This window comes from Meleagris gallopavo, chromosome 9 (genome assembly GCF_000146605.3).
Source record: "Meleagris gallopavo isolate NT-WF06-2002-E0010 breed Aviagen turkey brand Nicholas breeding stock chromosome 9, Turkey_5.1, whole genome shotgun sequence".
NCBI lineage: Eukaryota > Metazoa > Chordata > Aves > Galliformes > Phasianidae > Meleagris > Meleagris gallopavo.
This window is the reverse complement of record NC_015019.2, coordinates 15,337,266-15,350,444: the sequence shown is the minus strand read 5'-3', so window position 1 is coordinate 15,350,444 and position 13,179 is coordinate 15,337,266. Positions and strand designations below refer to the sequence as shown.

General features: G+C 39.7%; 1 protein-coding gene across 1 annotated transcript in view; it reads right to left on the bottom strand.

Annotated features, from left to right (window-relative positions):
* TENM1 (teneurin transmembrane protein 1) overlaps positions 1 to 13,179 on the bottom strand; it is a 268,505-nt gene that overhangs the window by 10,048 nt on the left and 245,278 nt on the right. Inside the window, 3 exon segments of the mRNA XM_031554696.1 lie at positions 984 to 1,280; positions 7,425 to 7,660; positions 8,542 to 8,714. Of these exon segments, the coding sequence (XP_031410556.1) occupies positions 984 to 1,280; positions 7,425 to 7,660; positions 8,542 to 8,714 (706 nt within the window).

Here is a 13,179-nt window from a genome sequence, read left to right as displayed (position 1 = left end):
TTTTTTGAGGATCAGGCTTAAATACATTCAAAATAAGTACAGCAAAGTTTATCTTAAAAGTACACATTTGGAACTTTTTAATATATAAATAACTTCAAAGTCATTGGATTTCTTGCGTGTAACATCCGCTATCAGTTTTACCTCACCTGCCTCTTTCTATCCATTCCCTGTGGTAAACAGGTTCAGAAAACCATTCTGCAAATTCAGAATAGTCTGAGATGCTGCCATTCAAAAATAAAGTTTTGAAGGACACTGAATATAATCTCACACTGAGTTGTGAAAGCTTTCAAAATACAGATTTTTGGATTTGAGAGACAAAACGATTCTGAATGAGATGCTGCTACTGACGAATGTGATGCTGTTCTTCCTAAGACTGTACAGCATTTATTCCCCCATTTCATGACTATTACCTACAGTCATAAATGAAAATTACAACACTCAGGCAGTTTAGACATGAAGTCACTATAAAAGCATGGCAATAACTCATTTTGTATTAGTTTATGTTTTTTCCCCATAATGGGCATCATAAATACTAAAGTAATCTTTCTGTTGGCAGGATCGGTCCCTTTTTGACAGCAGAGCACTGAACAGGCGCTAGCTTGCCCTCACCGCTGTGTAATTCTGGCTTAAGGGAGCTGTGTTTGGTGGGAGGAAACAATTGCATTTCAATGACTTTTTTTTTGACTACGTCACACAGAGCAGCAATGCATTTTTCATCAGTGAGAGTGTCCTTTGTGCTTGGACAGAGACGAGGAAGCCTTTTTGGCAACTGATTAAACAAACCTGAGGTGCTGATAACTTTCTTCTGAACTAATCTATGGCAGACTCGAAATAAGTCTGAGACATTTGTTTAGGTATGCATTTTCTATAAGTCCTATATCCTATTGCAAGAGAGAAAATATGAACATAGCTCACAATATGGTACCTGTATCAAAACAAACATTCTTGTGTTGGTACAACAATCCACTTATAAAGTGAGTTACCTTTTCTAAGTATGTGTAACTCCATATTTTGCCATCTGCCCATGTTCTGGAAATGATGTTTCCACTTGGATCATACTCCATTTTCTCAGTCCAGGTTCCTCTTTGGATATAGGTCACTAATCCAGAGTGGGAATAAGTGATGTTGACCTCATTGTATTTGCTGATGGGTGACCACAGAACTGGCCGCCCTGTCTGGTCATACATAATCCGAAGAGTGAATTTTCGATGATCATCATAGATCTTTCCAGTTCTGGTGACATGGTCAAAATCAATGGAGAGCAGATTTCTATTGTGGGCCTAAAAACAAAGATAGAGGAAGAAGATGATATACCTTAATTCCAGATGACGGAAACATTTCTGCTTCGGCTCTGATCAGAACAGGCAATGCTTTAAGAGTATGAGTGACAATGCAGGGCGCACTAAAGACAAGAAAATAGAAAAACGTTCAGTTGAGAAACAGGAGGACCAAGAAACAAAATGCTGCCTGTGTTCAACTGTTACATATTACATTGCAGAATGCTTCCTATTTCCATATGCTCAGCTTTCTTTTCCTAAGCTTTTCAGCTTTCATCTCTCCTACAGGGTATGTGATTCCAGCCAGAGATGTGTAGCTAAGCCCACAAATTAACAAACCCCTCCTAACTCACCTCCTCTCTCCTAAGCTCCACTAGTGCCAATGGGTCAGCTGCTGCTCTGGAATAGCCCATCCAGGTCACATACCAGTGTGAAAAGGAAGAGCTGCGCTTTTGGCTCCCAAAGATCCTACTCACTTGCGTCCTCACACTTCTTCACAAAAGCAGCCCACTCCCAAGGCTTGTGAAAGCTGATGCCTTGGCAGGGGAACAGGCTGACTGCCTCGACCTGCTAGTGCTTGTGGTCCCACAGGGGGGGTGGCCCAATCAGAAATCAAAGACAAGCCAGACTTGTGAAGACAAAATATGCTTCTCCAGTGCTTCCACCATCTACCTCCTAACATCACTCAGCCACTGGGCAGTCGCTATTCAACTTCATTTAATTCTGAATTAGAATTTAGGGAACCATAAAACACTGCTCGTTGACTTGTCATTTTCAGATCAATGCCCAATGAACTCACTGTATTAATTGACTGCATTTTGCCTAATCACTTGCATTAATGTATTTGGATTAATACATTCCTTACAGCTGAGATGATGTCAGCTCAGGTGCTAGAACTGCACAGCACAGTGCCTGCTTCTCCTTGAGAGGTGGAGGCGTTGCAGTAAATAGTTAAAAATATCTATTTAATAATTCAAGCTGTGATGGTATGGTGGTTGTGATTAGAATGAACATTATTTTCATTTCCCTTTCTGTTTTTAGATACAAAATAATTTGAAAATCTAGAAGAAGCAGGTGTTCTTTCTTCGACTACCATTCCTGTGGTTTTATATACACACATGTCTAACTTTAATACTGTTCATTTACAATAGCTGTAAAATACCTATACACCCCTGTAGACTGCTGTAACTATTACAATTTATGCTCTAATGATAGTTAAGGAGCCCAAGTAAAATGTGATGCTCAATTCAACTATATTTGCTTGTATACAGTCTGTTGGATTAAGTTTATGTTAATATATTTCTTTGCAAACTTCTTGCAATTTCTGAAAAAACCCTCTTGGTGGTAAAATATCTGAAAAGCAAGCAGGAAATATACCCTGGCTCGTGCTCATTTACTGTGTATGTACATACTTATGTTCTTATTGCTAATATTATTATTATTATTGTAAAATGCAGCTAGGAGAAATGAAAGTCTTGAATACGAATTGCTTGCAATCTAATTTTCAGAGACAATATAATGAATAAGAATGGAAAACACAGAGAGACAGAATTAGCAGTGAAGAAAAATAGCAGCATCATTTAAAGGCTCACAGTCAAGGCACTGGGAGGCCTGGGCACAGGTTGCCCAGAGAGGTGGTGGTGCCCCATCCTTGGAAACACCCAAGGTCAGGCTGGTCCAGGCTCTGAGCACCTGAGGGAGCTGTGGTGTCCCTGCTCATTGCAGAGGGGTTGGACCAGATGGCCTTTAAAGGTCCCTTCTAACTCGAAGGATTCAATGATTCTATGATGATTCTGTGAAAGTTAAAACAAGGTTTGGAGAGGCATCGTTGCTTCTTTTATATTCTGTATTTTATGTCGTTTGTGTCTTTCTTATATTAGATTTAAGTTAAATTTAACACCCTTCTTAAGACAAGATGCAGTGATACATGAGTAGCAGGCTGCACTTCAATGCTGTCATTGAAATGCTGATTTCAAATCCCAGTGGCTTCCTACAGATAACTCCTCCAATGTACACGCAAGTCCGTAAGGAGCCCCTGTGAGAGACTGGAGCTCATGTGTGCGATTACAAGCTGGTAAAATCTGGTTTCTGAAAGCAGTGTTGGGTCCAAATTCCAGATGATGAAAATAGGGAGAAAACTCAGCCGATTTCAATAATCACGTTAGTCGTTCATAACAAGATACATTATATATTTTTAAACATTTTTTGGCTCTATTTCTATTGATTTGGTTGCCAGAAATTTTGCAGATGTAAATGATTGCATAAACCTTCACTTCTCTTGACATTCACTCTCAAATCTAAACTGTCTCAAATGTGAAATCGGATGAGATGATTGTGTATTTCCTTGTCTGTGTCTGGACTTGAGTCAAGGCAAATTGATACAGGGTGGCTGTGGATTTGACCTTACCATTACAACTTGCTGCAAGGCTGGTAAATAAAGGGAGATAATTTGCTAAGTATGATAATAAACATAGCTGTCAAAGCCTAAATTCAAAGGACTTTTGACTTGAATTGAGGCCAATGAGTTACTTCCATTTTTGTTATTTAAAAGTAAAAAAAAAATAGGTGAGAGTGGCCAAGCATTCAATTTTCAATTCTGTAGATATTCAGTTATAAAACCTGGCCTGCATCCAACGCCAAGTTCCTCTAACTTATGCAAAAGACAGGAGGGAGCAGAGCTGAATTCTAATCAGTATATTACTATGCACCATGCTCATTGGTTTTAACAACAGCTCTGCTTCATTTTTAGAAGTCAATTAAAATAGCACTTCAATTGATAAAAAGAAGTCCTGCTAGATGAAGACTGATGTTAAAATGCCTGATTGTACATAGATTTATTATTAATATAAAATGCATACATGTCTACGGCCTGTTTTATGCACTTTCATGAAGTGCCAGGGCAGGCAGTTCTGCACTTAAAGGAAAACTCTGATTAATTCCTATTTCTAACATTGATTTAGATGCTGAGATAAAGTTAGCTGTCTTTCCCAGCACTTCCATTAACATACTCATTTCTGCTTTAATTCTAGAGCAAGTAATATGTATCATGCAAAAAAAAACCAAACCAAACCAAACCAAAACAAACCAACCCTTTTTAAAACCCAACTTTTATCACATTATTGGGAATGTGCTAACAATGGCCTCTTTCCAAAACTTATTTTACACTAACAGTGTAACATGGTTTCAAGATGGGTTTTAATTGCGGTTAGGAATTAAAAATGTTAGGAACTGGCAGAAAAGGAATAGCTTTCGTCTCTTCAACTAGGTCATCCTTTATCTCATCCCCAGTGACCTGCCTTCTAATTTACACCTCTTAGCATTCAAGCCATTTGTTTCAGTGACAGTATCAGGACTGATCTTTAAGTGACATCTTTAAACTTGATTTCTATGCTTTTTTATTTCCCTAGAAAACTTTTCCATTGTACTGTTTTCTTCCCATAACTGAGGGCTCCTGCAGATCTGTTCATTTCCACCGAGAACTTGTCCAATCCCCAGAGCTTTTCTTTACATTTATTTTCAAAGTTCAGCATAGTTCTTTTTGCCCTACATTGCAAGCTTTCTAACACACTTCCTATTGTGTCAGTCATGGCATATTAAGTGCTTAACAACTTTTTTTTTCAAGCTGGAACTCACTAGAACTCACTGGAAGTTTTCTGTAGGTCTCATCAGAACTCATCCAGGATAAGAGCTGCTACTGATGCTACGTTTTTTTTCAAGCGCTACTCATGGAAAGGATTTGTCAACAGTGGGCCTTAAGTGCCTTTCAATATTGGCTGACTGATTCAGACACTGTATATAGTGGCATTTTTGCTCCTGAACGTCTTGCACGTTTCCTCTAATAAAGAAGAAAGACAGCTGTCTGTGGGTACGTTCTGCTGCTCCTTTGCCTCCCTCTCCAGCCGCACTGTTCTGGCTTCTTTACACCAGTGCTGGCTCCCAACTCCATCAGCATCCCATGCAAACATCCCAGTGCTAAAGCTGAACCCCGGGAATCATGTATTTAACCTCTCCTCCAAACTCTATTCATTGGCCATAGCAGCCTCAATAATCCATTTGTCTTCTGTGCTTATTTGCGTGGTTCATCTTATGCGCAGAATACTTCTTTCTGCTATCAAATCCTCCTTTAATATGTCATCCCACCAGATTCCTTCCAGCCTTTCTCTGACAGCCCTCAGACAGACAACTCTAGAGCTCAGTGCAGTCAGAGAAGAGGAAACAGCATAATGCAGGCAGCTGACTTTCTTTTGAGTAAGCAAGGGCAATGCATAATCCTCCCATCATCTTGGGTAGGTATAGAAGGAGATCTATAATTCACAGAAATAACAATGCAATGTTCAGCTGCTGCGATGCTAGTGGATCTTTCTGGAAGGACAAAGCATACAAATGGCATACTGATATTGTTCTTACACCATAAACTTTCTTGCTGGAGGGAAGATGAAGGAGGAGGAAGAGAAAACACAAGTGCTTCTATGCACCAGCAGACTGACTCTGAGGCAGGTCCATCAGGAGAACTCTAGACAGCTTCAGGTTTTCAATATTTCACTGAACATTTTATGCCTCCAGCCAGAATCCATCTAATCCTGACCAGTTTCCTCCCTTTTTTGGCAAGCATTATTAAGGATCATGCAGAGGCAAGTGAAAATGAGATAAAAGAACTCGCAATCAATTTCAACAACAGAAAACATAAACTGCATAACAGGAAAGCTGTGCAGGATGAAGAACTTTGAAATGTAACGGTGATGAACAACTTGGCCCTGGCAGTGTAAGCAGAACAGATGACTGGCAATGTCCTTTCCATTTAAGACTTTTATTCCGTAAGATCCTTAAAAAAGTATGTGCCATAGAGTTACTTAAGCACAAAATCACACAGGAACCATTTGATTAGGTAAAGTGAGCCACAGAGGCTACAGCTTCAATCCTGTGGTCTTAACAACACACTTTTGCAATGACAATACATTCAGCTGCCACCCTGGACAGGGAGATGGGGACTGACACTAAGATAGGGCAGATGCAGTCAGAGGATGGGCAAGAAACACCACATGAAGATTTTTCTCCACTTGCAAGACCCTTCTAAGTAATTAATTGTGACTGCCAAGACTGAAAGATGTTGTTTCAAATGTTTTTTTCACACATGGTGGTAATATCATGGCCATATCATACAAGTTTTTTGTTTCTGCCTGTTTTCAGGCACAGCTGAAAATCAAACTGATACATTTTTAAAATAAGGTAATATATGGGATATGATAACTAAAAAGAAATCCAGTGATTTAGTAACCATCTCTATATTTTTAGAGCTAACAGATGTACCTTCAGAGATAATACTCATCCAGACATGTTGCAGTTAATAATGCAATATTTTAAAGTCCAGAATTCCCAGTTGTACTACTGGTACAGGCGCTTTATGGACTACTCATGTGAAAAACAGAACTGATTTTGTAAAAAAAAACGTTCTGCAAGGTAGTAGCCTTGGTGTTACCTAATTAAATGCTGAGTGTTGACCATCTGTCATTGTAAACTGTGAGTTCTCCTGAAAATAAATATAAACTGTGGATGTACTGTTGAAATAATTCTCTATTAGAGCTGTAAGGTAATGCAGTCAGAGGGAAGGAGGGGGGAGGGGGGTGGGGCTGAAAGCACACAGTGGAGAGCAGAATCCACAGGACTGTGGATAGATGGGGAGGCTCTATAACACTATGGCTTGCAGGAGATGCCCTGGCACAGACACCCAAGGTATGCCCTGAGAGATCTCTGCACTGAGCAGAGGCTGGAACCTGCTATATTCCCCAGAACAAAGAGGTGGTTAGATCAGAGAGGCAGAATCTGGCTCCAAGTCTGCCACTGTACTGCAGGAACTATGATTCGTCCCTTGCTCACAGCTTCTTTCAAAGACATAATTAAGTTCTTAGTTGAAAAAGAAGAGGAAGAAAAAAGTAATTATGTCTTGAGGTCAAGTCTAACAACCAAAATCAAACAGAGATTAAACATCCCTGCCAGTGTTGGAGGAGTTTGGTTTTGAAATTCATGGCTGGGGCCCACCATTGATACAAACTTCCCATTACACTTCTTACAAAGTAGAACATTTCAACATGATTTTAGTTCAATGGCTTTCAAAGGGAACACTGCACTTCACACAAGAGGAAACCTTACCCTTAGCCTTCTCTCAAATGTGGAGATATTGCCTTTGGTCTGCTCCCTCCTTTGCCTCCATTCAATGAGATTTGAGTTATGCTCTCCAGGAAGGGAGATATTGCACTTCCCTAAAGTGGGACTGACTACTCCTGCTAGAATATGAGGCTCTGTGTTAAGCGTGATTTCCATTCCACTGGCAAAGGTGACTCTCAGAGATCCATCTGGGCTGACCCGGTAGATATTCTGTGTGTTATCTGTCAAAAAACAACAAGCAAAAACAGGGAATAGAGAAAATTTCAGATTCACAGGTTTATGAAGAAAATGTCAGGTGTAATGGGGCTTTGTTTGTCCCAAGCTTACAGACTTCTGGTCGTACACTAACTGCAGTGCGATTTTTGAAATCTGTAACCTCCACATCTACACATGTCTAAGCATCTCTTTATTACACTGGGCCAAATGACTTCCGTTGTGCAGGTTTCCTGAGCAGGAGTAATGAGTTTTGCTTTCAGCCTAGCAGTACATGAACTCATAGGCTGCATTTTGACCACTGTTATTCCTCTACTCTTGCCCACTATCATCAGGACCCTGGGGCAGAGGCTCCATGATGGCCAGCCCTGAGACTGAGTTCTACTGTTTGCTTAGGGCTAGGAGACAAAGAGAGTGTCACCCTTAATAATCAACTCCTCCTTCCTACACGTGCTGCCATCAGGACACAGTGCTACCAGAAAGAATTCATGGCACTGGCCAAACATGGCATTTCACTACCAGAAGGGCAGCAGAGCACGTCACTCTTTGGGCACAGTTCTCAGAATTACAAGCTTGGTGTATTATGGGTCAATCCAATTCCCCTAGATACTGGCATGGTTAATAGCATGTAAAGCTTGGAGACATCAAAGATTTCAATAACTGGAATCTACCCATGGGATTTTTCTCAGAGGAAAAGAATTCACTGGTGGTTTGTTCCTAGCAGGAGCCTCAGGAGAAATGTAAGTACTATCGAGCTATTTGTACTGAAACAAGGAAGAAACAAATGAACTAATTTCAGTGTCTTTCTGTCAAACAGTTAAGAATGCAACAATATTCAGAGTTTGAAATGTGAAGACTAGGAAAAAAATAACAGAAATGCCTTCATTACCTTGTTTTAAAGTATATATTGTAGAAGTAGCTGAGAAGTTTGTAGCTGTGACCACGTTCTCCCGGTTTGAAGTATCAAGTTCCACTCTCGTCAGTTTTTCAACATCACTGTGGAAACTGCTGACTTCCCCAGTTGGGAATGTGGCATTGGTCAGGTGGCCATCAGAGTCGTACCTGCAACACACAGCATTAACACCACAGGAGTACCGTGCCTGCAGATACTGCAGACATTCTTAAAAAAATAGAGGGGGAAAAAAAAGATGCATTTTCAATACTGCTCAATAAGCAAAAAGGTAAGAATTATTGCATGTTTCATTCTGAAAGCCAGACCTTAGGCTACTGCAGCACTCCATAGTGGTGAGGTGCTGGAACAGCTGCCCAGAGAGATCTTCCTGGAGGTGTTGAAGACCAGGTTGGATGGGGCCCTGGGCAGCCTGATCTAGTAACAGATCTGGAGGTTGTGGACTTGATGACCCTTGGGGTCCCTTCCAACCCAAGCATGATTGTGTGATTCTATAACTGCCTTTTGCTGCTGAGGAGTGAAGCACATAATATGAATGGCAAATTGAAAAAAAAGGGACCTAAAGCATAACAAGAGCAATAAAATTGTGTGGAAGTCTGTTTGGTCACCTGTGTGGGTTTCATTCATGTGTTACATTTCTCAGGGGCCAGAACCTCTCATCACAAGTAAAATCACCAGAACCTAGAGTGCCCCATTTCAGTTAACCTAAATTAATCAGTGCTATAGAAACCATTCTTGTTTAAAGGACTCTATGCAATAATCAGGCCATGTTACGAAAAAGTCAGTGAGTAATTCAAAAGCTGTGGAGCAATGTTTCTAATGGGTCTCTTCATTCTATAGATAAGTTTGTTCTTTCTGACGGTTCACACAGCAAACAACGCAGAGCAATGGTTGGTATTTGATACAGTTTCATATTAGTGCCACCCATCTTAAAAATCTCATTGATCCTGAGACATTTCTACTCATCCAAGAGAACTCACCGAACATGCTGAAGATGCTTTTGCATGAGTAAAAATCGACAAATATTCATAAAATAGAAGCCCACTTGAGCAGGTAGGAAAGCATAATTAAGTTTTCATCTTTTATTAACTGTCTCTCTTGCACTCACAAAATATATCCTCAGCTGGTGTACCAACTGGCACAGCCCTGCTCCCTCCAAGGGGAGCTCTTCCAATTCACATCAGCAGATGATCTGGCAATGTCCTTCACTTTAACCGGTTAGCATCTTTTCTTTCAGGCCCTTACCTACCCCTAATTAGACAAAATCTGTGTGTCACAAAAGATACTGATGAACAAAATCAGGAATCCCCTTTTCCATTCAATATGAAAAAGAAAATAGAGCAGCTCTTCTTCTCAAATGGAACACTGGAAAAAGAACTCGGCAAGCATCTTGTATTTTTTGACAAGTAAATTCATTAAATGTTAAATACAATATAATCTCTCTCTCTTTCACCTCTTACTGCCCTAACACACTTTGTATGACTTCCTTACATCTCACCCTGATGTTGGTTCTGTGCCAATGGACTGAGTGCCACTCTCTGTGATTAAAACAGATTAAGATCACTCCTCTTCATCATTAGAAAACTTCACAAACACTGGGCAACTATATTTCATTTACTACTTGATCAAATAGATATGAGAGCTTGCTAAGTTATTTGGATTTTCTACTTTACTACACAAAAATCCTCAAAGGATACATTTTTACGGGATAAATGCAGCCAGCTTGTTGGAATATACTTGCGCATGGGAATCAGGATCCACCTCTGCAAAGGACTGGTTTTGCTGCTGGATGCTGCTGATGAAGAGGTACAGAAATTTCTGTGTAGCTGAAAATGGGACTGGATAGCAGACCAGACTTGGCATTGAACAACTAACATGAGGCTGTAGAGCACCTGCCCGTGTACCCTAACTCAACTAGATGGTGCAGCTGACTTCAAGGTCAGTGTCTCCATAATGGTTTCACAGTGTGACTATCTAAAGGGCTTTTGTATTCCAGATTGCTTCAAGAAACCCAGCCCTCTGAGGACAGGTTTTGCCACCTTTCACATGATGAATAACAGCATACTTGGTCTCAGTTCTTGCAGAGCAATGTCCTACCCATACTAGTAGGGGCAGAATCATTACGTATTTCTTAATGTTAATTTGGTGCCCAGTTATTGCACTGTTAATCATTCTGGTGACCATTTAATCATGCAAATAATTGCACTGATTTCAGGACTCACATGAGGAAGTGCTCACCAATATTAGAAAAGCACACTTGGGGATAGAGCTTCACAATCTATTTGCATTTCTATGTGTAGCACAGTTAAGAGTTATACCATTTCAAAGGGAAAGCAGTCTAATTAATTTTTTCAGAGAGGGCTGTTTCTTGCAGATGTTTTCTTGCCCTTGATTTAATAGAGGCACAGTGGCCCCCCTTCTCTTTTAGGGCTTTAATAATATAATATTAGGAAAAAACCCTATATGACTGAAATTGTACATTAGTACATAATTTTATGCAAGAGCTCTTTCAGTGCTTCCATTCTATCAGATTAGACTAGATGGATGACAAGTACTTTTGTAGATGGTTTTCTACCTCTTAATAATCTTCCTCTGAGTGAATCTGACACACAGGTACGTGTTCTGAACAGTTCATTATCTTTGCTCATATTCCCAAGTATGTGTGATATGTGTTGTTAAACAAACTCATTCCTATTTCAGCTTGATGGTGACATGGATTGAACTTTTGGATGTAAATGAAAATCTAGCTTAAACAGAAAAGTTAATTGCAGGCAACTGGAAAGTTGCTTGTATGTTAATTCTCTAACCTCCAACACTATGTTTATCTATGACTAAGGACCATCATCTACCATGAGCTATTTATAGTGAAAAGGAAAATCAGCTTCTGAAAACGCATCTACATTCGGAATATCATTGATTATATCAGTTGTCCCTCTGACATGGCATCTCAGCCACTCAGAAAGTTGTAACATATTATGAAGATGGCTTAAAATATTGGTCTGAACAACAAATATTAACAATATGACTTCACCATTTAATATTGCTGTTATTTTTGTAATGTTAGATCTGTAACTCTGTTAATTCTACTGGCAGATCTAGACTTGGCAGAAGTGCACAAACATACAGTCTGTACGACTGGAAGCATCAGTGTGGACACTGTCCCTTCACGTATCTCTGGGTGAGGAAATCAGTGCTACATAAGTGGGAGGACCTTGAAAGCAGGCTAAGTCCTTTAAAAAGAAATCTTTCTGAGTCCTGCATTACAAACTACTTGCCAGAGGACAACAGGCATGAGCAGCAATTGTCTGAAAAGGCTTTCAGCCGATGTCAGTGGGACAGAGTAGGAGTAGCAATATCAAAGCCACTGAGAAACACAGGACTACACATAATCCCCTCTAACATGCTTGAACAATAAAGGCCCTGAAACAATGCATAGTGTTCAGCATTTTAGGAAGCAGCAGACATGACTTGGAGCTACTGTGAAAGCTTTTTGAAAGTGTCATCTGTCCACCACCGGAATTCATCCCATCCTCTGTTAGGAATTTCAATGAATCCCTCTTCTTTCAAAGAAGCACATATTTTAATTCACTTCAGTATAGAAGAGATATCACTCTTAGATCAGTGTTTAAACTGCACCAGACAGCAAGCACCGGCCTCATGCTTTTGCATGAAACTTGCAACTTCTATCGCTAGATGCCAGATAATGAGAACCGAATCAGGGAAGCTCCGTATGGTTTTGTTCTGAATATCATCGAAAATTGCCCTAATTGTTTATACCCAGAGCAACTCTATCATTTATTCTGTTTTTAGTAGAATAATTGAGGGCAAAATGGAAAAATATCCACTTCAACAACAAATCCCACGCTCTAGGCAGCAGTTTCCCCTGCTTTTATCCTACTTGCAGTTTAATAGAAAATAATTCTAGAAAACCTATAATGATGGTGACTCAGCTGTCTTTCCAGGTGACTTATGCAGTAGCTTAATTTCTGTTCATATCTCACCTGGATGGCTTTTCATTTTCCTTTTTGACAATGGACTCCTATGCCCTACAGAAAGCAGGCATGATTTTCCTTGAAGAACTTTGAACTAGTAGTGCAGTGTTGACACATGATTTCCATCAGTCAGTTGCCATGTTCTCAAACAGGAATTATGACAATTAATTATAAATAATGAGAAATTCTGATATATCACACCTCTTTACAAATCAAACATTGCTTTTCTCTCGGGTTGTTCTCTCCCAGGGACCAGACTCTAACATTCTGACCATATCTTTACTTGCTTGCCTTGCTCTTTATGAGTCCTGTCAAATGTTTCAAAGCCTTCCTTATAAGGCCATTCCTATTCTTTTTCCTATTATATATATATATATATATTTAATTACATATCCTCTTCCCCTAACAATGGAGACAAGTCCATTCTTGCATTTGAATGTTCCTTCCATCAAGATTCTCAATTTCTTTTGTAACACTCCTTGCTCCTATGAGTATGTTAATTTTTCCCATTTTGTCTTACTCAGGGTTTTTGCAAATCTGTGATTCACATCACAACTGGCCTCTACTTTTATAGTTACCAAAAATTCCAAAACCATATTTGCAATTAGAGAAACAGAGATTCACA